We start from the raw sequence: 27,336 nt of genomic DNA, 5'->3' as shown, positions 1-27,336 counted from the left end.
GAGAACGCTAATATTCTTGATATTCTTGTTTCTACCGCAAGACATTTTCATTTTCATCATATCAAATTCTATTAGATTCCCATCTATTGAAATAATTTCCTCTCAATTTTATAAATGTACACTGACAAGAATTTATTTCTTTCCATTGCGGACTGTCATACATTTTTTGAGTCAATCAAGTGATTACCTATTTGCTTTAAAAATATAAAAATTATTGGTTTAAATAGAACTCCATATAAGAATCCTTAGGAGTCTACTAATAATAATAAATAATTATGGATTAATCAGACTTAAAACTTTGGTCGATACACAAAATAGAGTTATTAGAACTTAAAATTATACTTTCAAAACTAAATTTTAGTTATAAATGATTCTAATATAAATGGTTTCAGTCAAAAATGGGGTGATAGTAATAAGATTTATTTTTTACAGTGTGATTTTTATGCTTTTGTGTTTCTAATATGAATGAGTAATTTTTTACTAATATTAAAGACGGCACGTATTTGTTTATTAATCAAATAGAAAAGTATTTTACTGAATTTTCTTCGCACAAATTCAATTATTTGCAAAAATTTTCCTCTTTTTAATGATTTTCAAAATTTACTAATATAATAAAATTTGCCAAATGAATTCAATTATTTAAACAAAATTTTAAAAAAATTCTACGCAAACATTTAATTATTTTTATAAAATAATACAAATTTTACAAGAATTCAATTATTTTCATAAATAATAAAATTTTTACAGTGATTCAATTTTTTTCGTAAAGAAAATTCTTTTACTACTTATTAATATAGAAAAATAACAATAATAGGATATAACGTCTGATCAAAACATGTCTTTACTACTTATTTTAGAAAAATACAAAAAATAGGATATAACGTCTGACCAAACCATATTTTTACTACTTATTTTGAAAAAATTCGAAAAATAGGATATGACACGTCTGACTAAAATTGGTTTTTACTACTTAATTTAGAAAGATACGAAAAATAGAATATGACTTTTTTAAAAATTATAAAAAGTAATTGATTTAAAGAAGAATGTTAGTTAAAAGTTCTAGGTAATAATAATTGAATTGAAATGATGAAAATAATTGTGAACAAGTACAATATTTTTATAATACAGAATGATTTTATCACTCGGTCCTGTTTTATGTTATGAAAAATAAATTTAATTTCTAGTTTTAAATAAAATGTTCTCTTATTATCTGACTCGGACTGCTTATATTGTTGTCAGTAATAATTGGTCCGTAAAGTCCGTATTTTTAAATACTAGTTTCACTGGTTCGAGCTCTGCAATTGAAGTAGAAAAAAGTACAACTTTTACTACATGATTTAGTATAGTTTTCTATTGACAAATAGTAGCTTTTTACTAAAAATTATTCAAAACTTTTACTAGTTCAATTATTGGTATACGAATCCTCATTCTTTCATTAGTATAGAAAATAACTTATTCAGATTTAGAGAGTACATAATAACCATTTTTAACTGAATTGAAGTCTTAAAAGTATAATTTTAAGTTCTAAAATTATAGGCTTAAAAAGTGGCTACTATAGTCAATTATTTTGATTTTAAGATGTAAACGGTTTCAGACCTTGTTTTTTCTGTGAGATTTAGAGAGAAACCATATAACATAAGCGCTCGCTCATTATGGCTTAAAAAGTGACAGTTTCAATTGTTTTCCATTTAAAAACTTATTACAGTTTGTTAATTGAAAAATAATTATATTTTGTTGAGAACTTTTAAAAATTCAACAAATATTGGGAAGCTCAATAGTTGGAATAATAAAAAAGAGTAAAAATAATTAAAGTGTTTTCATATAAACAATTTAATTGTGTATAATGAAATGATTGAACTTGACACAGAATAGAAATAATGAGATTCTCTTTGGTTAGATAAATTCACCGCGGATTGAATGACACGAAAACAGGTGCACTAATGTAGTTTTCCTGCCTCAGCAGCATGTCAGTTGTATATTATAAAGAATCTACAGAAATTGTCATTGCAGAATAATCTAATGTATGAATTTTTGTACGAAATTATCAGCAGCAGTTTATCGATATTAACACACGGTGTCGTATATCCTTCACCACCCCAGGATAGTATTATCGAGATTGGTTTCACCCCTTTACCTCAGCTTTCCTCTTGCTCAGTTCGTCCCAATCACACCGGCAGCCGTTAAGTGCGATCCATTACGCGTAATGGAATGCGCCAATTATAACATTTGCTGAATAATTGGCGGCAGCTCGGCTATACATATACTCGGCCTGGTATATTGGATGGCTTAATAATTGGGGGAAGGGGTAGGGAGGCTGGAAAATGGAACGGACGTAAAGGGTTCGAGTGGGTGGGCCAAAACATCAAATAAATCACTTAATAAATTTTGCGGAAGTGATGGTAAACGCTAAAAGGCCAGTCGTCGTGACCATACTCCATTTTACAGTTTACTCCATTCTGTATACGAGTAGTTCAAAACTGCCCGCCTTTCAATCTGTTACATAATATTATATTCGTTAGTTGATAATCACTAGTTTTCTGAAAAAGTCTTTTCTCTACGAAATATTAATTCAAAAATTGATATGTAGAAACATTTCTTATCCAATATATGTAATTTGATTTTGTTTTTGTACAGTAATAATAATAATAATAATAATAATAATCGTATCATTATTACTTGTTAATGTCATCATTTTGTGTTTTTGAAAATTTAATAGACTTGATTTCATCTGGCACATGGTAGGATACAATACACATTAAAATCAACTAGATGTGAAAACGACCTTATCTTTCGGATTCTCAGTGCGAATTGGAATTATCAGTGCACTCTCTGAAGCGGCATAATCATACTTTGCATACGAATGATATTGATACTAAATTTGCAAACAAGCATACATTGATTGTTAAAAAACAATGATTGGATAGCTTTCAGGGACTAATTGGGCCATTTGCAAGCACAGCACTAGATCACAGACAACAGCCACAGGACTCAGGTGTTATCACTGGCTGGTATTAAATTTATAATTCCATTAGGGACACTCCAATGCGACTACATTCGCATTTGCACTCAGTCCTTGTCATATAGAGCACAAATGAATCCATTCGCTCCATCTACCATTGTTGCACACACGTGCGTGCCCAGGGAGCAAGAGCAACTTCCGTCGACAAGCAACTAATAACCTCTTCGTAATGGGATTCTTTTGCAACCAAGTACAATAATTTGATTTATTACAATTAAAGATCAATTTTAATAAACTTGATATGTCAATAACGAAAAAAGAATGAGTTTCATGTAGTTTTGATTGTACCCCGTGTTGTTCGGCACGTGCCGGAAACGCGTTCCATAACAATATTCAACATTCAGTATGTAAAAAGGCACTAAAAGTTTTGCGAACCATTAAACACAATCTCGATTTCTCAACCAGCAACTCAACTTTCCCCTACTCTTTTTGTTATTGTGGAAGTGAAAATGAATACATAACGTGGAAAATAAAAGTCATATCTATTCTTTCGTAGTTTTATATCATCATTTTATTTTCCCCCTTAGCACATAAGGCACTGAGAAATTCGAATATGACTTTTGATAAAAATTCAAATCCTCTAAATTCAAGAGGAGTATCTAGTAAAAAAAAGCTAATAAAAGCAGTAAAAAAAATGTCCATTATAAGTCATATCGGTGTTGTAAAAAAATTCAAAGATGAGCTTCCAGTTAAGTCTTACGATGTACAGAATGTATGTAAAAAAAATGTTAACTTTTAATACCGCATTATTTTTAAATAATAAAAAAAGCAGAAATGCATGAAAGATGTTGTAAATTTACTCATAGGAGATCTTCCATTTTGATCTTACGGCGTACAGCATTAGTGTAACCTTCTTTAAATTTGTACGTAACGTCAGTTTTAAATATTTGCACTTTTTTCACAGAAGCATTTTCCTGTAGAAAAGGTTCCGTTACATCGAATTGATGCTGTTCTGCAAACCTGGTTTGACCCGCGTCTTTGAATTGTTTAAAGAAGTCTCGATATTTCTGTCAAAATAAATGCAAAACATTGTTTATTAATAGACTTAATACGCGACTTTGATTTTCCAAAAATAAATTAATAGCGAAAAAAATAAGTAAAATATTTAAGAGGACGAAAGAGGCTTTTGACAATAAAGTAATGCAGAGCAAGAAGTAAAATCAACTTTTACGTGTTGGAAACATCATTAGTGTTGAAAAAATGTTTTTTTCAAAATTTTAAAGAAAGCAATTATTGGTATTCTCTAACACCATATTTTTCAATTAAAGAAGCACTCGAAATCTATTCTTGTCTTCTGCTCCTATAACAAAATTAAACCTTTCTCCTGTTTATAAATCTTTCCTTTCAATTTAATTTTCTTCATGAGATTTCACTAAAACTATTTTTTAAATTATCAAAATCCAATTCTAAATTGTAATTTAGAAGAATAATTTCATTTATTCTGCAAATTAATTATATTTTAATGTTATTTTAACATTTCTATTATAATTAGAGTTTAATAATAAGCTTTGTTGCAATTTATTTGTAAAACTTGAACGAAATACGCATTTTGCAAAAAAAAATTGCAACAAAGCTTATTATTAGACTCTAATCATAATAAAAATGTTAAAATATTATTAAAATAAAAAAAAACTTGCAGAATTTCCCTGACCCTAAAGAATATTCTAATTCACTCTAAAAATGATTGATACTCAAAAAACTGTTCTATTACATTTAATTACGAATTTTTTTAATTGTAAAATTATTCGAAAACATTAATAAATTCTCCCAGGCGCGAAAGACCAATGCTGACGATGGATTGAAGATTTATTGAGCCTTGAACGCCCAGCCTGGGTAACCCAGTGTTGAAGCAGTCTTTATACCACTGTCACTCAATGTTGATTCAGCATTGGACACCAATGTTCGTTCCATGCTCGATTCAAGACTCGGTCAATCTTCGTGAGTGAAGCTCGAACATCTGATCTTAATTCAAGCCTGAATCAATCTTGACAGTTTATTTATTGACGTGTGCACTTAAAAATATTAAATATAAATATTTATAATTTATAAATTAATTAATATTAAAATATTTTTTATGATAATTTTGTATACTATTTAAAAATTATTATTAATTATTATTATCAAGATATCAATTGGTAAATAAATATTAATATTTATTTAGTGTATAATATTTATATTAATTATTAATTTATTAATAATAATGATTATTATTATTATTATAAAAAAATATTAAATTAAAAATAAATATTAAATATTATTATTATTATTATTATTATAATAATTATTATTATTAATTATATAAGATTTATATAAATAAAGTTAAATTATACATTATTATTTTTTTCTTGCACAGTGTCAAATAATTGTATTCAAAGTTCAAGAGTTTCGTTTGTCTGAAAAATTTTTAGTGAAAAAAATGTTTATTAGGGTGTAATAAATATTTATGCCTAGTAGTTTTACACTAGGATTAACTGTTTAGTAAATATGTATTATCAAAAAACTATTTTTTGTCAAACGCGTGCGATTAAACACAAATAACCTTGAGACTTTAGCATTGCCAACTCAAGAGTTTAACGTATGTGTTGAGTTGGTAATGCTGGAGTTTCAAGGTTATTTGTGTTTAGTCGCGCGCGTTTGACAAAAAATAGTTTTTTGATAATATTTACTAAACAGTTAATCCTAGTGTAAAACTACTAAGCATAAATATTTATTACTACCTAATGAACATTTTTTTCACTAATAATTTTTCAGATAAACGAAACTCTTAAACTTTGAAATAATAATTTGACACTGTACAAGAAAAAAAATAATATATATAATTTAACTTATAAAATTATCATAAAAAATATTTTAATAATAAATAATTTATAAATATTGATATTTAATATTGTTCAGTGCACACGGTAATAAAGAAAGTGAATATTGTATCAAGATTGACCGAGTCTTGAATCGAACATGGGACGAACATTGGTGTCCCATGCTGAACAAATATTGAGTGACGCGCCGTATATACAGAATATACGGCGCTGGCATTGAAATAGTAGATTAGGCGAGGTGCCTTCCAGCCTTCTGTGGCCGAGCGGTTTAAATGCGTGCGTTTAGGACTTCCGGTATGCGTTAGGGGCGGGGTGCGTGAGTTCGATCCCACATGCGAGCGAATATTTTTCATTCTTTGTTTTAAGCGTTATATCTAATAATAAAATTGTGTGTTGTGTTGTGAATAAAAAATGTGAATATGTTTGTAAATAATATTAAAAAGTCTGCTGAAAAATCGAGAAAAAAATGTACCGATTAACAGAAAAATTGTTTTCTCTTACTAAAATTATTTTTTTAATATTACTATTTCAAATGACATTTATTGTTAGTAATATAAATTATTTATATGATAATAATATAATTATTATAATAGTAACTTAATGCCATTAAATTAACAAACGCATATAATATGAATAAAAATAATAACAATAATATTCATTACTATTATAATTATAATTATTACTATTATTATTATTATATACAATTCATATATCCATATTATATTGAATGAGCGCGAGAGACGCGTAAATTTGGGAACAGTGGAAGCAGCCTTGTTTCAGTCCTGCATTATAGGGTTCCGCAGCATTGATTGAACATTGAACGCCAATCTACAACAAAGACTGGAGCGTCAGTCTTAAATAAGTGTTACATTATAGCTAGAAGCAACCTTCGTTCCGCCGTCCCACCAAGGCTTGATCAATGTTGACCAAGCCTCAACGAAGGTTCCGTAAAGCCTGAATCCAGCGTCAGTTCTCGCCTGGGCTTTTATAAACAAATATTTAATCATTATTATTATTATTATTATTCCATAGGAATTAAGATTTTCCAAAAATTTCAAATTCAAATCTTTATGAAATTTAACAACTAATAATAATTTAAATTTACATAAAATTTTTCAAAAAAAAATTAAATTATTTAGGGTCATTTGGGGTAAATGTAAACAGTAGATGTTTCAGCTAAATTTACAAATTAAAAAATAAGTACGACTTCAATATTTTTACCTCAGCTCACCTACAAGATGTTCTGAGTATTGCCAATATTTTATTTTGACAATTGGCAATGCCATAGTGAAAGTTATTTTTTAATGCAAAAAAGATTGAAAATCAAAGTTTTACTGTTTCAGTATTTTGTCTCGCATTTGCATAAAAATAAATTTAAAAATCAAACAAAAATATGTAATTCTTCCTTATTAATGCCCTAACAAAAATTGACTTTGATTTTTGATTTTCGTCAATTTAGTTAATAAATAATTAAGTGTTTACATTTACCCCGAGAGTTCGAAAACTCGGAACCCATGTAAACAGAACTTGAACTACATTTTAAAAGAAAATAATTGAATAAATTTGCTTCTATTTTACAATTTTATTAATTTGGCAATGTAAAATTACATAAGAAAGGAAATTAGGTCCTCTTTAAAAAAAAAAAAATTTGATAAAAAAAAAATTTTTTTTTGAAAATTTTATCAATTTTTAAAAATATTTTTAGGTTCATCCGCCATTTTGAAAATTTAAAATTTGACTTCAAATTCGTATTCAGCGACCTCAAAAACCCCCGAGTAGCCAGATTCAAGCAAATTTGATCAATTTTTAACAATATTTTATGTTTGACCGCCATATTGAATCCACCATTTTGAAATTTAAAAATTCGATTTTAGATTCTTATTCAGCAACCTTAAAAACTTCTTTTTACCAAGTTGAATGAAAATCTATTAAAATTTGTTCAAGTTATTCAAGTTTTTACATTACTAGTTTTGTAATAGTTGATTGTTTATTTCATATGATACATTATCAGTCAACTGGTTGATTTACTATACATCTACGAAGAATTTTTTTTCAGTTTTTCCATCCCTTAAAACAGTAGTATACTTGAAATAACTTGTTTCTTAAACCTAGGCTTAACTACAGTGGTGTTTACATTTACCCCGAATTTTAGGAAAATTTCAAAATCTCGGGGTAAATGTAAACAGTCAGTTTTAGGCGATTCAGGTGCATCAATATTTTTTTGTACCTCATAAAATTTTTCTAGGGAACTCTAGTAACAAGTTCATGCAAAAGAAATCCGTCCGTTTTACCTTCTAACAAAAAAAACTAATGTTTTTCGTGAAAAATAGATATTCCGTTTACATTTACCCCAATTGACTCTACCTATAAAAATTTTAATAAAATCCTTCCCAAGAATTCAATTATTTTTACAAGTAATAAAATTTTTCACATGGATTTAATTATTTAAAAAAATGTAACAAAATTCGTTGTAAGAATTCAATGATTCTCCTAAATAATAAAATTCTCCACAGGATTGCAATTATTTTTAATAAAATTTTAAGTACAAATTCTTCGAAAAATGAAATTTTTTTTAAATCAATTTTTATTCGATAATTCTACGAGAATTTGATTATTTAAATACAAAACTAAATAATTTATTAAATAATTGAATGTTTCTTAGAATTGAATTCTTATACGTAATTTTATTAACAAATTTTTAAATAATTAAATTCTTTCGACGAATTTTAATAAAATATTTAATAATAATGACATTTTTCAAGGAATTCGATTAAAATTGTATTAAAAATAATTTCAATTCTGCAATGAGTTTTATTATTTATGAAAATAATTGAATTATTGCGAAAAATTTTATAAAAAAGTTTCAAACAATTGATTTTTTTCGAAAAAATTTATGCAAATTCTAGTTTAAATAATTGAATTTCTGTGAAAATATTATTTTTCTGAAAAATAATTGAATATTCGTGTAGAAAATTATGAAAATTTCTGTTTAATAATTGAATTTTGTCGCAGTACCTATTTTGTTATTTATTTATAAAGATAATTTAAATTTTGACGACAATTTTTTTTAGATTTTTTGAAAATAATTAAATTCTTGTGATGAACCAAGTTAATTATGTATGAAAATACATAATTTAATTTTGCAATTTGTAATTTAATTCTTCTGATGAATACTATTTTTTATTAAAATAATTGAATTTTGCAATGATTTTTATTAAAAATCCTGAAAATAATTGAATTTCTGCGAAGAATTTTATTAATTATTCTCCTAAATAATAATATTTTTCACAGGATTTCAATTATTTTTAATGCAATTTAACTGAAATTCATTTTTTAATCAATTTTTATTCGAAAATTCTACGAGAATTCAATAATTTGAATATAAAAATAAATAATTTATTGATAAAATGAATGTTTTTCGAAATTTTATTACTTTTGAAAATAATTGAATTTCTGCAATTATTCGTAACTGCACTTCTAAATTCAATTTTTTCCAGTACTCTAATAAAAATTCCTGACTCTCTGACCTGTGGCAATCCTGGAAATGTTGAAATATTTTAAAAATAAAAAACTTGCCTAGTTTTGGAAGGGGGTAAATTTTTCGCCGTGGGAGACAATGGCAATAATAATAATAATAATAATAATAATAATAAAGGGGAAAAAGAAATAAAGCAAAGAGAGCTATGGAAATGGGCGTGACAGCCAGATTGCGACGTCCGGCGTCTCGACGCTTTGAAAATACCAGCATCCACTTGTATAAATTCCCCTCATACACATGGGACGCCCGAACGATTATGTTTACCCCCGAAATATACACTCGACTTAACTGTTGTACTCCTTACCAGATTCACACACCACGGTTGCAAACGGTCTAGTATCTATAGACACGTGCCATCTATATCCGACTCGAACGTTTATTATCAAGGACCCTCTAATGTAGCCACTATTAGGACGTTTATGTCTACAAGCGGGAACTGCCCGCTTTCATCAACCGGAAGCACCCAAGAAGGAGAAGACAGAAAGCTGTTGTCTTATTGTCCACTCAACTGTAAGTGCTTCGCCCATTCTCTCCGTGGAGCAAATTAAGAGCTGCTTGCGACGCTTTACAAACAACAATTCTTCTCTAATACAAATTCCGCAGTCTATTATAATTTACGTTTCTATTCGTTTTGCGAATGTTCAAAAAAACACTTTCAGGAATGTAAACTATTTTAGATCGTACTATGTAATTAACAAATTTCCATCAGAAGTATCAGAACAAAAGAAACTCTATTGGAACTTATAAAAAGGATAAAATAATAAACGACCTACTTTCAGCTCATTTAACTGAATGTAGCCAAGAACTTGCTTAGTTTGGCGGTTCGTATACACAAACCCCGGTAAACAAGCTGAATAAAAGAGAACCAGTGACCCACTTTAAACAAGTATTCCTTTTTGAAAGAGCAACTTGAAACTATTTTCCCTAATTCTATACTCCTTCATTTTTGGCAGGGTATACTTGATGATTGTCGCACAAGAGGAAAAATGATTTTTGGAAAACTTGATGTAACTTGCGAACCCTGGTTTGCAGCAGTTTGCAGCAGTTTGCACAAGCGACATATATAACTACTTGGCTGTATGTACGCATACAAGTGCAAATCACCCTGGAGGTCGAGCCATCATAATATAGATTAGCTCATATGGCTCTCCCCTTGTGTTAGCTCGGATCTGGCTCTCATAGCCCCGAGTACTCTGGGATTCACTATTCATACACGCGACAATTAGATAGGAATTACTCCGGTATGTATATGCGAGGCATGAGCAGGGGTGGCGCGACGTTCTTAGTTGGCTGAACTGGGACTAGGAGGGGTTCCCTGAGTCAACCCCTAAGCCAGTGTAAACACGTTTTAATAGAGATTCGCTCGAGCGGTTATAATAGCTTTGCGGATGTAGCGGCTCGTCCGCCTTTCGAATGCCCCACCCTTCCTAACTTGCGCCCTTAACTTCACCTCCAACCTTCTTCAAATGCTTCTTTCGATACATTACCATTTCTTCTTTTTTTCAATTTCCATTCCTTTCTGTCAACTAATGAAGATATTCCTTTAAAAGCATAAGACTCCGCATTTAAAAACAAACTCATAGTACATAATACGAAATCCAATTTCAAATTCTCGTCGCGTTTAAAATTTCGGAAACTTATAGTTTGTCACCCATATTTTGGCTACATCTCACAAGTACAGGGTTGCCACAAAAATTTTATTTTCTTTTTCCCCGACTTTTCCCTGATTTCCAGAAAAAATTTTCACTTTCTCCCTCACCCTAAAGAATATTGTGAATAACTCTAAAAATTATTAGATACTCAAAAAAATATTCTATTTTTATTTACAAATTTCTTCAAAAGTAAAATTATTCGAAAACATCAATAACTTCTTTTTTTTAAATAAATATTTAATCATTATTATTTTTCCGTAGGAATTAAAATTCTTCAAAACATTTAAATTCAAACATTTTAAAATTTATGAAAATAATTCCACTATTTAAAAAGAAATTGAATTCCTGTGGAATTTTTATTATTTTTGAAAATAATTAAATATTTGTGTACAATTTTATTAAATTTTTTTTTTAATAATTGAATTATTTTCGGAAAATTTTATTAAAATATTATATATTGAGAATAATTGAGAAATTAAGACAAGAATAATTGCATGTTTCTTAAAATGGAATTCTCATAAAGAATTTTATCAATAAATTTTTAATTAATGTATAATGGACTTTCTTAAAAAATTATTTCAAGTTTTCATTTTTTAATATATATATATGGTTTATTAAAGAATTTATTATGAAAATTTGAAAATCCAAATATTTCATATTTTTAACTAACAATTAAATTCTTTTGAAGAATTTTAATAAAATTTTTAAAAATAATTACATTTTTCGAGGAATTTGATTAAAATTGTATTAAAAATAATTTAAATTCTGCAATGAGTTTTATTATTTATGAAAATAATTGAATTTTACAATGAATTTTTTAAAAATTCCTGAATCTAATTGAATTTCGGCGAAGAATTTAATGACAAATTTTAAAACATTTGATTTTTTTGAAAAAATTTATGAAAATTTGATTTTAAATAATTTAATTCTTGTGGAATATTTATTTTTTTTTTTTTTTTAAATAATTGAATGTTCGTGTAGAATTTTATGAAAATGTTTGTTAAATAATTGAATTCTTTTAGAAAAATTTAATTATAATAGTGGTAATTTCATAGTTTATGAGTCAAACAAAAAGACACAAAAATTGAGAATTTTCTTATAAATTCTAAACATGTGATTTTTTCCAGTAAACTTTTAATAAAAATCCCTGACTTTTTCCTGAATTCCCCGACCTGTGGCAACCCTGAAATAAATAAAAATTGAAAAACTAAAATGAAACCGCGAGAATAAGTTTCACGAAAAACTCACCGAACGTAAACAGGAGCATCAAATACACAATTTGAAAATGTTTGTTTCGTCACTGCTGCTACACTTTTAATTTTGATCGACACATTCACTACGTATCGAGGCAGATTTTTTTCTAAATGGCTCACCTGATTATTACTTGGAGATAGAAATATGCGATAGATTTTAATATCTTCATACTACCTTGACTCAGGAACGTAAAATAAAAAAAATTATCAATAAAAAAATCAAGTCTTACCCCTGTAATGGGTTTAACTTCCACTGGCTCGAGTGTCTGCTTCATGTTATTTGGCATTGCACTTTTCAATTCACAGTCGTCTTTTTCATCATTTTTCTCAAACTCTTGCGTCACGTCAACTCGTTTTTGTTTTTCTTGTTTATTACTTGCAGAATTAACTAAAGCAGCAGCACGTTTTACACGCTCCACTTCTAATTCTTGAATGACAATCTGCTTCACGGCGTAAGAAAGGCCACGTCTGAATTTACAGTCAGGAAAAGTGCCAATCTGCAAAAGGTCTCTGAAACCGAAAATTAAAAATGTTTTTTCAATTCCTACCATAAATGTATCTATTTATGTATAATAATTAGAATTTTTGTCTTTGAAACGTCTAATGCTTAAGTTGAAAGAAAATTGATCATTAGGATTGTACAATTATTTAATTTATCTTTATAGAGAACGGACACATTTGAATAAAGGCAAAGCTTAAAGATTGAAAAAAAAGTAACAAGCTTTTTAGGAAATACTGATTATTTTACAAAGTTGTAAATTACTATTATTATCTAAATTAATAATCGTTGTATTCCGGTAATCTGTTCGCAGTTTCAAGTTAGTTGCTGTTTGCTTTTTTGTTTCAAAACTTTTTAATTATTTTTTCTTTTTAAATGTTTTCAATTTTAAAATAACGTACTGAAAATCATTGAATTCTTGCAAAATATTATTTATTATTTATTAAAAAATTTGAAAATAATTCAAGTCATTTCAAGAATTTTATCAACATTTTTCAATAATTGAATTCTTTCGAGAAAATGTAATTAAAATTTGTATTGAAAATAATTTAATTCTTGGCAAGATTTTTATTAAAATTCTTTAAAAGAATTGAATTATTTTGAAGAATTTATTTCAATTTTCTTGAAAATAAATAAATAAATGAATTCTTTAAATATTGAATTTTATAATCATTAAAAAATTGATGTTTATTCTTGAAAATATAAAAAGTTTTTTAAATAACAAAATAATAATAAACGGAATAGCGCGTATCATTTTCTAATATTATATATATATAGTAAATTAATATTTTAAAAAATTATTATACTTTAAGAAGACTATTTTATTCCAAAGAGATTTTATTATTTGAAAAAGATTATCATATTTCAAAGAGATTTATATAACTGGAAAAGGATTTATTTTACTTTCAAAAGGATTTGTACTCGTTGAAGAGAATTGAGTTGAACATATGAAATAAAAGAAAGTTTAGTTGAAAGATAAATGACACAGTAATTTCCGGTTAAAATAAATTCAAAACTTACGGTTCGAGATTATACTCAAATCCTCCTTCTGGCTTCTTTTCTTGAATGAGAGTAAGTCCATAATCCAACATGACGTTCACTAAATGCATCAACTCTGCTTTTTCCTTGGAAGAATAAAGATGAGCAGAAACTGATCTTAAGCGTGGTGCCAAGAGCTCAGGTAACAATGGAGAAATATCAAGAGTCAGAGTTAGTTTGTCGATTCTACACGATTTTTGGGATGTTGTTAAAATTGCTCTATTTCTCGTAAGTTTTTGATTCACCTAGAATGAGAAAAAAAATTATTCCAGTTTCAATGAAAAGCTTGAAATTTCTGAATAAAAATAGAAATAATTCAATTTTTAAAAATGAATGAAAATTAGTAACTGAAATAATTTGGGCTAAGAGATTTTCTGAAGGGAAAAAATGTTGGGATTTCTCCCAACAAGCAAGAAGAAACCTGTAAATAAGTCGTTTCGCCAAGTCTTATCGACTTATCCAACAGTTTGAAGAACACGAGATGAATAGAGAGAGAGAGAGAGAGAGAGAGTAACCGTTTGAAAAGAATTTATATGAAACCCATTTCCATGAAATGATGAAAGAACAAAAACTCGGGTTTTATATGAAAGTACAAATTATCTCAGGGAAAATGAGCTTTGCACAGTCACCAAGTATGAACATGAACGTAATATATGTTCCCGCGAAAGTGGCCGCTTAGTAGAAAGGTCCATTTATACTCATCTTCAGCAACGATGTTTGCTCTTGAAATCGAAAACTCGAGGCTATTTAATGGGTTTTTTCTTTTTTTCTACAGTTTGTAATCTCGGTGATACCTTCTTCAAGTCTCATTCATTGCATTCTAAGAGAGGCAAAATAAATGTTTTTTTCTTTTTTCAAGAGAAAATATAGTTAATCAGCCAGCATGTGCCGTGAATTTAATATGTAATAATGAATTAATTTGTGGTTATTGTTTAAGGAATTGATTTCTAATTATTGCCAGTCGATAATTACTGTCGGAACAACCTGGCAGGCTGAGAGTTGAAGAACGAAGCTGGCATTGAAGAATCCCCAATGAAAAAGCGTTTAGTGTTTCGCGAAATCAGACGTCCAAGGGACGTTAGAAGCACAACAACTCTTAAATTGCTGGGGAAGTCGACAGTGCCTCGGCGGAAACGGGGGTTCTTTCAGCTGAATAATGCAAGCTCTCATTAGGGCGACAAAAGCACCCTGATGGATTGCTGCTTGGCTTCGCAGGCTGTCGTCTCTCTGTAGTGTACCTGCACGTATTTATAAGTATTACTGTATTAGTTGGTGCAATCGTGATACGGCGAGCGCATCGCAAACAGCAGCCACCTCTCCTGGCCAAACTCAACTTGGCTTTGTTTTATTTCGAATGTTCTTTCATTTCTTAAAAGGTTCTCCACTGATAATTAGCACAATGCGCGGCCGCATTAATTATTACCCTTGCTAATTACCCGAGGATAAATCGCCCGGCAGAAGTTAGCCGAGGAGCGAAGGGGAGGAAGCCCATTACCGTTATTGCAGCAACAAACCGTCCAACAACAGCGAACAGCGATAAATACGTGCGAGACTCTGGGGTTACAAATGTCTCTGTGAGTTATGATTATTTAGCGTACAGCCTCCGCTGCTGCTTCTCGCTTATGTTGTCTGATAAAGGTTTAACGTCACTGGAAAATGGAGGAAATTCTATCCTTTTCAATTCTCCTCTTTACCGTTTGTAACATGGGATAAACATGGAATAAACTCCAAGTCAATACATACAATTTGCAATTGTTTAATTATTTATTTAATTATTTAATTTATGTTCTTCAGTTTCTAACAAAATTTCACAATACTTGAGAGATGGGTAACATTTTGAAACTTGCTTTTATAATGTAGTATACAAAAATTACTTACCTCACTTACTGTCAGTGGATAAGACAATTTAGAACTTTGTTGACTAGCCAAATCAAAATGCCAAATAACGAAAGCATAATTTGTATAAGGCATTACGGTCCAAACTTGTCGGGCAGCAACTGTTTTTGTAATTTCGTCGAAAAATTCAAACCATTCTAAAGACCTCGCTACTGATTCCATTTTTTCCTTGCAAATCGTGGGATAATTGTGAAACATTCCTTGACACAGTCGTTCACTGTCACCTTAAATATTTATTTATACCGTGAGAAAATACCTATGAATATTATTTTTCATTCAATTAAATTGACAATTTTACCTTGATTCACTGTTTTTAGAATGAGACTAATTCTTTCTTTAGGCGGGAAGAAACCTTTTTGAGTCATTGGCACTTGTAGTAAAATTTTCCATGAATCAAAAAGTCCCTTGCGAGTGTCTTTGAGTCCGAGACTTAAATTTTCTTTAATATTTGAGCCCCTCATGTATTGTAAAGCTCCCAAACACGTTCGAATGTCGCAACCCGATCTCTCAGATAATTTAATTAAATGAGTATACTCGACTTTCAAATGTTCTTTACGAGATATTTCCATTAATCTATCTGCCAGTCTTGTTGGCTCAATTGCCGGAACGGGAATAACCAAAGCCATTGCTTTCAACTGTCTGAAAAGAAGTAAAACTTTCAATGTAAATTCATCAAATTAAAAAAATACCTTAGTGATTAGACAATCCTTAAGAAGTGGAAAAAGGAATGAAACGAGTAATAAATTGTGCAAAAAAAGTTATACACAACCTTAATGCAGGTGCGTATAAATCGTTACAAATGCAAATCACAGGTCGTTGACAACCGAGTTTCATCTTTTCAATTGTCTGTTTATTTTTCTTTCCCTTTTGCACTAGTTTCCCTTGTACAAATTTTATAAGAAGATCGATTGACGCACTTGGAGCTCCGTCAATTTCATCTAAGATGAGACAATTTGGTCGAGGATTGGCACCAATGACCGCTTGCATTTGTGTTGACGAAAGAAGAGCTTCTCTGTTGAAAAATAAATAATCATTGTTCACTAAATTCCACCAATTTCGATGAAATAAATTCAAAGCTAATCTAATAACTCTAAACAATAGAATGGAAAATGTTGAAACAATTTAAAATTTGCGTACCTGAAAGCACTTGGTTCTCTGTCATCACTCGCATTCATTTCAATCACATTATATCCTGCATGTTTTGCTGCTACGTGAGCCAAAGTTGTTTTTCCAAGACCTGGGGGTCCACTAAGTAAAGCGATTCGATAAAAAGGATAACCTTTACTATCAAACTCCTCAACACTCTCCTCATTATTAAAATTCTTCCTACCAAATTTTTTATTCGTCTCAGAAAGTGAAATCCTTTTAGTTTTTACCGGCTCTCGATGAAAGACAATTTTGTCCCAGAGTTTTAACCAGTGAAGAAATTTTCTATTGATATTTTCGTCTGACAGTAGTTCCAGATATTTTTTAGGTTTATATTTATCAACCCAGAGTGAGTCGTCGGAATTTTCATTAGATATTTGTACTGATTGAGGAAGAGTCGCATATTCAATGTTTTTAATTATCTGTTTTCGAAAAAAAACTGGTTAGAAATATTTAAAAGAGAAAGAAAAAAAAACAGTCGTTTGCTGAATTAAAAATTCAATAAATTCTTACGATTTCTTCGGCTTGAGCTTTTAATTGACTATAAGAAACTGACAGTAAACGAGTTGTCGGTTGAGCTTTAACAAAAACTCCTTTTTCATCATTTTTAACTCTTACATATAAAGACTGACCATCTGTATTTCGTGTCATTTTTATGAAATTCCATCGTGGAGGTCTGGTTGAAATGGTATCCTTTTTAGGACTTAAACTAAAAGAATAAACGAGTAAAATTAAACCTATTAATTTTATTAATTTTATTAAACTGAAAAATTGTTACTAATTGTTATCTTAAATTTATTTATCCCTTAAATATTTTTATTCTATACAATTGAAAACTGTTTTCACTATTTAAAGGAGGAATAAAAATTAAAACAACAATTTTGTTTTTCCTACTTTTTGAAAGCAACGTTTCTTTCAAGTATTTATGTGAACTTGATAAAGTTACTTAATAAAGTTTATTACCTTTGAACAAGACGGTTATTAGAAGACAATCCAGTTGAATCACGAGAATTATAAATTTTTCTTTCTTGTAGAATTAATTTTCTTACTTCTTCATAGTCGTTCCAACGAGGCCGTTTAGATGTTTGCTCAATTATCTCTACTCAAAGAAAATTCATTAAAATTTAGATAAAATTTTTCTTTTTTTATTGTTGGTCCGTAGTGGACAACTTGACCAACGTTTGAACGCAAATTCTAATGCCAGTCGGTTATCAGTGAGCAATCCAGCGGCAGTCATTGCTATTTGACTGCTATTAGAGAGTTCGTCATAGCGTTGGTCGAGTTATTTGATACGGACCCTGAATCATGATAATACAGAAAACATTTAAATACGTATTGTGGATGCCCGCATGAAAAAGGGACAAAATACAAGATGTTTGTAAGAGTACACAAAATTTTGTAATGAACTGACGAAAAACTTGAAAATTTATAATATACCAACAAAGTCAGGCTGTGGATTTTAATTTTTAAGATAATCACAATTACGGAAAGGAATCTTATTTTATTAATATCTTTTTATTGTTTAAAACCAATCTATAGGATTCCACGCTTCAAATTATTAAGTATGTAATTTAATTTTTTCTTTTTTCTTTTTTCTTTAAAACATTTAAATTACATACTTAATAATTTGAAGCGTGGAATCCTATAGATTAAAATCCTATACATTAAGAAGATATTAATAAAATAAGATTCTTTTCCGCAATTGTGATTATCATAGAAATTAAAATCCACAGCCTGACTTTTCATGCGAGCGTTCACATTTAATTTAATAAAATCAAAAAAACTATTTTCATTAATGGAATAAATGAGAAACAGTTGACAGTTACCTGGTTCATGTAAATAAGAGATTTCAAGATTTTCTCCGCTCAGAAGAGCGTTAACATCTTCTACCAATTCATCAACTGTCCGCTTTCTTTTGTCATTTAATTTTTTGATTTCTTCACGAGACGTACTATCAAAAGCTCTTGAATCAGAATTATTATTTTTCGTTTTCGATAAATCCTGCTTGTAATTCGTTGGAGTTTCTTGTGTAAATTTACTAAAAGAAATAGAGTCAGTAGGTTGACAAGTATTTTGAGATAAACCATTTTCTACTGCTAAATCAGGATTGACAATTTTTTGTACTGTAGGCAAATTTGTAGATTTTTGATGATCAATCTGTGTTGATGAAGCTAATAAGTTTGGTTGTACTGAAGATTTATTTGATATCTTCTTACTTGGAGGTCCTAAAAAAGAAGATTTTTCAGTTAGCCAATTTCTGAAATAAATAAAAAAAGTAAAACATTGTTTTATAAGTTGTTTTAAATTTTCAGCATAATCCAATAAACAGTTTAAAGGTTTAAAATAATTACTTTGAATAAATTTACACTTTGCGCTGAAAACTCTATATAAAGGCGGTAATATTTGAAATATTTTAGTAAAATCTAAAAAAAATTATTCTTTTGTTTAGTCTTTAAATATAGTGCATAATTGAACTTTTTATCGATTATTAATAGTAGTTATTTTAAGAAATTGAAAACAAACATATATATATAAAAAAAATTTCTGTTTTTAAGATAAAATTTGAGGTTATGTTGGATGATTACATATATATTTATATAGAGTTTAAAAAATATGTACACTTTTTAAAATAATTTTTAAAACTGACAAAAAACAAATCCAAATAATATACTGCAAAATATTTTTATTATTATAAATAACAATTAAATCATATTTTTAAAATATAAAAAACCAAAAAACAAATGCATCAACTAACCTTCAAAATCTTCTAATTCATTTAGCAACTCAAACTCATCTTCATGTGCTAAATCAAATTCTTCGTCTGGATCAGGAAACTCATCCATTTTGATAAATTTTTAAAGTGTATTACAAAATTTTTAACTTAAACTATATATAATATATTAAAATTATTTGACAAGTTTGACAGATCGATATGTCGCAGACATGGATGAAGCGGCAGTAGCAGACAGCAGCAGATGTATTTCTATCATGGAGTCCATTTTTAGAAAGCGCGAAATTTGAAAATAATCCTTGTTTCAATTTTTAAGAAACAATTATTTTTCTATAATTATCAATAATCTACATTATGGATTTATATTCAAATAACCAATTTGCTTTATTTTTAAGAATAAGTTTTATATAAGTAATTCTTTTTTATATTAGTAAACAATTATTTCCATAATTTTATTCTTAATAATAATTGATCATAGATCATTTTTTTCAATTGTAATTATTATTTAATAAAACATGTTTCTTTTTTGAATAGTTGAAGAAGTTACGTGTTGTGGATTGCTCTATATATCACGTAATTATTTACGTCCGCTCGTTCGAAGAAGATTACTCTCGACTTGATTCAATGTTCCATCACGAAACCAGCAGTTGTACGAATATATATGTAAGTATATGTTTGTAAATAAATATTATCGTAAATGTAAAGAGAAGTAAATAATAATTACAATTTTTACAAGTGAATTCTATTTCTTAAAATTATTAGGTACTAGATAAATTTAAAAAATAATTGTTCATCTTGAATTTGCATTTATTTATTATACTATTTTTGATTTTATATTATGTATACCTAGTTTTTAAGTTAATATATGATAGAAATTATTCAGGTTGTTAAAATAATTAAAGCAATTGTCAAAAAGTAACACAAAAATGTTAGTTGAAATTTAAAATTTGTTCATTTCATATATGAAACGAAGAAAAATTATAAATATATGTTATGAAAGTGATAAAACGCATTTATAAATGTTAAAGGTCACACATTAAAAATTGATAGTGAATTTGTATTTATATTTTCCACTGGATTATAATTTAAAAAGAAAGTTGTATATATATAGTCTAATTAACAATTATAGTTAAATGAGAAAAAGATGATAATTTAAAGTTTAGAATAATAGAAATTAATGTTTTTTAAGTAAAGAAAAATAATATTTTCAATTATTGTTAATTTTCTTGAAACTTGATCGGAATCCGAATCATAATCCTATTCATGTTATTTAACATAGGATGAGTGTCAGTAGAATGGTTTTGTCACGATATCCGCAATGCTTGCGGTTTTTTGGTTTTATTCTGTTGGACATTACAGCGAATCCAAGCGAATCTCTGAGAGCAAAATCAAGAATACACAGAGTTCGATAACGCGCTCCAAGGAAATAGAGAAGGAGAACGAGACAGAACGATAATCGTGTAATAGAAAACTTGACAGTCCAGGATCGTAGGCGCGAGAAGAGGTCGTTGCTCGTGACGAAGGGACGTCATCGAGGAAGATGGCCAAAGAAGCATTGACAGTCACCATCTATGTCCTCTGTCTTTTGGCACTCTTCGGTGAGTTTCCGGTATAATACCGGAAATGTTCATCTTCATCTGTATGTTACATTCTTGGTCATAATTTCTCACTACTTATTATTAATTATTGCTAAAACGATAATTTAGTAAATGAAAAAGTTTTTTTTAAACTAATCGCAAAAATTAAACGTAGCGGAAGGTTTAGTTTGTTCTTTAAAATTTTTAATTTAAAAGAAAAAAATATTTAAATTATTTAAAAAATCTAAAACTTTTATTAACTTTAGATAACTAAAATTATTGTTTGATCAAAACTCTGCAGACAATTTATTTTCTTTAGTTTCTTTCGGAAATAATAAAATTTTTACTTACTTAAATCATATATTGAAGATAGTGATTGGCGACCAATAATTTATTCGCGAAATAGAAACAAAACATTTCCTTATGGAAATGCATGCAAAATATTCTCTTGCAATTTCAAGAAATTCTAAAAATACAAAATAATAAAAATTCATCAACTATTGCGCCTCTAGTGAAAAATTAAATATTTAAATGTTTAGTAATTAATTAGACTGTAAATCAATAAAATTATTGCTCTAAATAATAAATGTTGAATAATATTGTAATTTATATGTTTTAAATTTCATTATACTTTTTAAAATTATTATTCTTCTTACTTATATTATTATAAATATATGTATTTATTATAGGTACCTATTTATTAAAATTGGACTAATTAATTTCTTCATTTGTGTCATTATTTTACTTTTGTAATTTTCATATTTATTTAGTTTAATGATTTTATTAAATTTTTCAGGTCCCTATTGTCAGATGGCTCCAGGTAATTGTCAATAATCGCAAATGGATTTTCAAAAACAGTTTTACAAATAATTTTGAGAAAGAAATGCGTTAAGTACTTATATGTATTTTTAAGGCAAGTAATATGTTTATTAAAAAAAAATTTAAGTAAAATTCAAAATTATTCATATTATTATAATTTAATCCTGAATTGCAAAAAATATGTAAAAAAAAGTTTAATTATCAATCAATTAATATTATAAGTCAACTTCAAACAAATACTTTTTTATTCTCTCTCCGTGTATGAATCTAAAGATTATAGCTGTAGAATCCAATAATCTAATATGTTTTTAAAATATATTTTCCTTAAAGGATTTTTTGTGTCTTTCAAGAATCAGTTATAGATATAAATTTGATCCCTGTTAACCGATGGACGAAAATGTACCTCTAAAAAAAACATTGGCCATCTTAATTTTTCATAAACTTTTAGTATATTATTCAAATTTGCGTTTAGTATGTTTTATCTATTTCAGTTGATCAAAATAAAAATTGCTTTTGTTATTCCTTGTTTTATTAATATTTGAAAATAAATAAATTGAAATAATAATAATAATAATAATAATAATAATATAAGTATTAGACATCATTTATTAAAATGCAGAATTTATTTTTATTTTATTTAAAGTGACATAAAGTCGTTAAATTTCAGCCTACAAAATTTTTTGAGTTTTATTTTTTACTTTTTCTCCGTGTGTACGCCCCAAAAAGTGGAGATAAAATTTTCTTATCCCCAACTTTAATATTGTTTTAACTAGGATTTTTGTAAAAGTGAAGAATAAATACTGAGATACTGATAAATATACTATTCAAGGTCTATGTCACGCATTTTTTTGTATCAGGTAACATGGACTGGGTTAACGGTGCCCGAATCTGTCCATTCAACACAAATGAATTTTCCCCTATGCTGAACACCCACACACTGAAAACATTCCATCATGGAATGGTTTCTTATCTGTAGTTGAATCACTTTAGGGAATACATATACAAGCATATAGTACAAATACAGCATGAATACAGCAGAGCCAGAAGCTGGCCGGATAGAGTTGTCTAAAGTTGTCAGTCGACTCGCGACTCGCGTCTAATAATCTTCTTCTCTCTAGTTTTTAGTTGTTGCTTTTCAACTTTTTTCTCGTATTATAATTATTATAATTATTATAATTATTCCATTTTTTAATTATTAAATCAAATGATACATGATGATTATTTCCTGTTGGAATTTGTGCTTCCTACTTATAGCTGTGGCTGGAGCCTCTAGAGGTTGGAACCTTGGCCATGGATTCAGGTACGAATTAAATATGACCCTTCTCTTCCGAGAAGCTGGACCACCGAGACCTGGAGGCGATGTTGGATTTCAAGTGACTGATCATCTTGAGGTGATTCCAGTCTGGAAGGATCCTAAGGATTCAGGTGTCATCATATTGAGAATAAAGGTTGTACCTCACTCATCCATTATATATAATATAAATGCAAATTAAATTATGTAGTTAGTTTAGCAATTTCTATTATTAGTTAATTAATTTATTGATCAAGTTGAAAAAATATTCAAGATGATAAAATTGAAACAACAATAAATGGAAGACTGATATGTAATATTAAAAGCAAATTTTATATACCTACATAAAATAATAAAATTTAAATCCGACATTAGAAAAAGTTTTTAATAAAGAACCAAAAATTTTGAATATTATTGGAAAGGACAGATTAGATATTTTCCTGAAAAGAGATTGCCGTATCTAATCATTAATTATCCTCCAAAGTTCAACAGTTCATAACTGATTTTTCATTGCGAAGATACTTTTTTACAAATATTAAAATCTGTCAAAATTTGCCATTGATTATAATGTTTATACAGAACATACTTACATAATTTTTTTTGGAAAAAACCTATGCAACAATTTGCGTAGATTAATTTTTTAAAAGAATCTTGTATAGATGAAATAAAATCTTGCAAATACCATATAATATTCCTACTCCTTAAATCTGAATCAAGTGAAGAAATATGGAAATTATATAACTAGTAAGTTTTAATTTTCAGCTCACGTCACCACAACTATGGATAAAATCACGAAAAAATCCAAAACCAGAAGGATTTATTCAGCATTCGTCAACAATACCGGAAAGTGCCTCGAAACCAATTCTTGTTGTGTGGAAAAATGGAAAAGTCCAAAGCATCTTCACTGATCCAAATGAAAGTGTTTCATCCATGAATCTAAAACGCGGCTTGTCGAGCCTTTTTCAGTACACAACTTTCGATGGTGAATTCGAGGAAATCGATACCTCGGGTATTTGTAAAGTAGTCTACACTTCCCTGAGTCCAAATTCCATCGAGAAGAAGAAAGTTTCCTGCAGAGAAAGTAATTTTCCTCACAAAACTGTTCATCCAAATCCAATTTTCGGTGTTGAGGTGAAAAGCTCAAGAAAATGTATTTACGAATTATCAGCAAATTTGCTTCCAAAGGTGATAAAAGAGCAGGAGATGCATTCCATGACATTAATTAGCAAACCTGAAACTGGATCAGCCGTCACGTCTGAACGGACGCTGAGTCAAATTGACGAAATCACTGGTAAAATTGTCGAAGCTGACAGTGTTGAAAATGCTGTTATTCTTCTTGAACCGGGATTCAGAGATATGCCTCTTAGTCTTCAAATCGAATCGACGAGTTGTCCTGAAAATGGTTGTCAAACAGTGAGTTATAAGTATTGCAAATTTCTATAAATTGTCAATAAATCCAATTTTCTTACCAGAAAGTTTTTACTTGAAACATGAAATAATTTCCCTAATTGCATAACCAATTATTATTATTATTATTATTATTATTATTATTATTATTTCAGTTGGAGCAAGCAGTTCAGGAAAATCGAGAAGCTTTAGACTCAACAAATCTAGGAACAGTAAAATCAGCATCAGCATTTTTGAAATTAACATCATTAGTCAGAGATGCTTCTGCCGAGGAACTTGTAAAATTGCTGAAAAGTCCGAAATATCGTCAATTGAGACCTCAATTGTTTGACATTTTAGGTTCGGTGTCAACCCCAGGAGCACACAAAGCAGCGATGAAAATTCTTCAGCACGACGAGAATGGTGACGAGACTGAAAGATACCTTTGGTCTCTGTCCCTCTCTCCCAATCCACATCCCGACGTTATCAAGGACGTCTTGCGGAAATCCGAGGAGACAATTCAAAATAATAGGGTTTCGGAAACATTGGCCTTGACAGCTGCCGCAATGGCGAAGCAGCATGGATCGGCCTCGGTGATTGAAAAGGTCCGAGTCAGTCTGGAGTTAGGTTTGGACAGTTGTTCAGGTGAAGAGTGCCAATTGAAATTCCTGCGAAGTTTGCGAAATCTCGAAAGTAAATTGGCCATTCCAGCTCTGTTGAATTTCGCACAAAATGGAACTAGATTGACTAGTGCAGTCGCTTGGCAAGCATTAGGTTCCTTGCCGAAAGGCGATTTAACCGAGCAAGTCAGAGCAGCTGCTATGAAGGCATTTTATCAACTGGACGGACCGAAAAGAGACAGTAGTGTGAGAACTCTAGCTCTGAATTTGATCCTCGAAAGTGAACCCTCGATTGATGAACTTGAAGGCCTAGTGAAGTATCTCACAAGTCGGGATCCAGTTTACGAGGTCCGGAAATATCTGAGCCAACGACTGGAACAGCTGGCTGAGGAGGATGTTCAATTTTCAAAGAATCTGAAGGAAGCCATGCGAAGGGAGTCCGTCAAGTATTACAACTACGACACTCTTGCGCAAAAAGGACTAAGTACAGCGTTTAGCAGAAGTTTCCTCAAATCTCCCGGAAGCAATGGATCACTGTTAACAATTCAGGAAATCAGTTCTGGACTGTTAAAGCGAGGAATCGTGGATGTAGTCATGGAGAGTGACTCACACGCGAGTACAATCTTCTCACTGGGAATCTATGCCGGTGGGCTCGGTGGCTTTATCTCATCGGACGCAAATGAAGACGAAGAACCTACTGACGATGAAGTCGCAACCGCTGGAATGGACATTTCGATCCTGGGAGTCACGATCAGACCCTTTGTTTTCTTTTCCGGCCAAGGAGAATTAATGGGCCATGTCTGGTCGGGCACAGCTTCTGAAAGAACGCCAGCATTCCAAGCGCTCGTGAATCTTCATCGACACTTTGAGTATATTCCCCTTTCATCCGGATTCATTGCAGAAATCAATGTCGACGGTGCAATGAGTTTTGATCTTTCCGGACAAATACAATTGAGCCTTTGGAACAGAAATGCGCAAAGTCTGGTGGAAATGGGTGCAGGACTTTCACTTCAGGGCGGTACTAAAGTTCGATCAAATTTCGTTCAAAGTACGGCGGAATTTCTCTTGACTCTCGAACCGAAACTTGAATTGGCGACTGACGTGGACTTTTCTGGTCCAGTTTCATTGTGCATGCGACTGTCCCAACTGGAAACAACAGTGAGGCACAACGTTTACAAAATCGAGAGAATACCCGGGAGCAGGCACAGGTTGAGAAAAACGAAGAGATTAAGAGTTTTCTCACCAGCGAAATCCTACCTCTTGAATAGAAAAAACAACGAAATGTGCTCAAAAGTGTTTAGTTAGCGAAATAGCGAATGTTAATGACCTGTTACCGAGAGAACAATATATTTTATCAGAGACAATTTTAATCTTAGATTGTTTATATCGTTGTAAATCGTTGAGAGAATTTCGATAATTTGCATTTACCCGAACTCAGGACTTTGCTCACAAATTGAAATGATTTTTTGTACAACTATACTGTTGATAAGACCCATATGTAGGTATTTAATGACAAACAACTCTTCAAATCCATTGTGAAGATTAGTTATGGTTTGACAAATGAATCTGTAGCATATGTTTCGAGAAAAGAATCTCTTCAAGACTATATATATATATATATATAGCTATACCTATTATAAAACCAAAGGTTGTCTTTTGAAATAAACAATTTGTTAGCTAAAAAAAGGTTGCAAAGCAGTCTGTGATATTAAAAGAAAATTCTCTCATTCTCACTCATTTTTCCCCTTCTCTTAATGAAGACAAATAATTTAATTAATTTCGATCTCAGAATTAAAATGAACCATTTCTTGCATTTAGCATTATTTATAAATACAAGCACGAAAATTAAGGAAATTGTATACGTTCTGAATTTGGTATAATGGAAGTAAATAAATGCGATTCTTGCAAATTAGGAAAAAGAAGATAAAATTTTATTTCATACTTTTTTATTGTTGAAAAGTAAAAGATGGGCAAGTGTAATTTAGTTCCTAACAATAAATTTGTACAAAACGCTAGTTATTCTTAATAAACAGCAATTTGAATTTTCTTGGGAAT

General features: G+C 29.6%; 2 protein-coding genes across 6 annotated transcripts in view; one reads left to right on the top strand and one right to left on the bottom strand.

Annotated features, from left to right (window-relative positions):
• LOC122501784 (chromosome transmission fidelity protein 18 homolog) overlaps positions 1 to 19,809 on the bottom strand; it is a 56,105-nt gene extending 36,296 nt beyond the window's left edge. Inside the window, exons 1-11 of one of the 2 annotated variants that reach the window (XM_043611524.1) lie at positions 19,613 to 19,809; positions 18,684 to 19,082; positions 17,821 to 17,956; positions 17,371 to 17,566; positions 16,849 to 17,279; positions 16,481 to 16,723; positions 16,010 to 16,350; positions 15,694 to 15,935; positions 13,798 to 14,060; positions 12,509 to 12,788; positions 3,505 to 4,026 (exon numbers count right to left, since the gene is read on the bottom strand). In XM_043611524.1, coding sequence (XP_043467459.1) covers positions 3,820 to 4,026; positions 12,509 to 12,788; positions 13,798 to 14,060; positions 15,694 to 15,935; positions 16,010 to 16,350; positions 16,481 to 16,723; positions 16,849 to 17,279; positions 17,371 to 17,566; positions 17,821 to 17,956; positions 18,684 to 19,082; positions 19,613 to 19,700 — 2,826 coding nt within the window. In that variant the 5' untranslated portion in view covers positions 19,701 to 19,809 and the 3' untranslated portion in view covers positions 3,505 to 3,819. Of the gene's footprint in view, positions 1 to 3,504; positions 4,027 to 12,508; positions 12,789 to 13,797; positions 14,061 to 15,693; positions 15,936 to 16,009; positions 16,351 to 16,480; positions 16,724 to 16,848; positions 17,280 to 17,370; positions 17,567 to 17,820; positions 17,957 to 18,683; positions 19,083 to 19,612 lie in introns of those variants that run through there. The other variant, XM_043611525.1, reaches the window with a different exon arrangement.
• Positions 19,810 to 20,147: 338 nt separating this feature from the next.
• Positions 20,148 to 27,327, top strand: LOC122501782 (microsomal triglyceride transfer protein large subunit). Of its 4 annotated transcripts, XM_043611518.1 has the most exons (6): positions 20,148 to 20,251; positions 20,948 to 21,186; positions 21,962 to 21,985; positions 23,239 to 23,432; positions 24,038 to 24,688; positions 24,838 to 27,327. In XM_043611518.1, the coding sequence occupies exons 2-6, from the start codon at positions 21,129 to 21,131 to the stop codon at positions 26,584 to 26,586; spliced, it is 2,676 nt and encodes an 891-aa protein (XP_043467453.1). In that variant the 5' UTR covers positions 20,148 to 20,251; positions 20,948 to 21,128; the 3' UTR covers positions 26,587 to 27,327. The 4 variants fall into 4 exon arrangements, with proteins under 4 accessions (XP_043467453.1, XP_043467454.1, XP_043467455.1 ...); XM_043611519.1 differs by lacking the exon at positions 20,148 to 20,251 and having other exon boundaries at positions 20,947 to 21,186; XM_043611520.1 differs by lacking the exons at positions 20,148 to 20,251; positions 20,948 to 21,186 and adding an exon at positions 21,197 to 21,227.
• The last annotated feature ends 9 nt before the right edge of the window (positions 27,328 to 27,336 follow it).

Source organism: Leptopilina heterotoma, unplaced genomic scaffold (genome assembly GCF_015476425.1).
Source record: "Leptopilina heterotoma isolate Lh14 unplaced genomic scaffold, ASM1547642v1 Lhet_214, whole genome shotgun sequence".
In the NCBI taxonomy this organism is placed as follows: domain Eukaryota; kingdom Metazoa; phylum Arthropoda; class Insecta; order Hymenoptera; family Figitidae; genus Leptopilina; species Leptopilina heterotoma.
This window is presented reverse-complemented; position numbering and strand designations above follow the sequence as displayed.

What these genes read in the sequence shown, in the direction of transcription:
- LOC122501782 (XM_043611518.1), top strand. Translation starts at nt 21,129, where the DNA reads ATGGCCAAAGAAGCATTGACAGTCACCATCTATGTCCTCTGTCTTTTG. An exon ending in CTGTCTTTTGGCACTCTTCG is followed by an intron (nt 21,187 to 21,961) that starts GTGAGTTTCCGG and finishes TAAATTTTTCAG; the next exon opens with GTCCCTATTGTCAGATGGCT. An exon ending in CTGAAAATGGTTGTCAAACA is followed by an intron (nt 24,689 to 24,837) that starts GTGAGTTATAAG and finishes TTATTATTTCAG; the next exon opens with TTGGAGCAAGCAGTTCAGGA.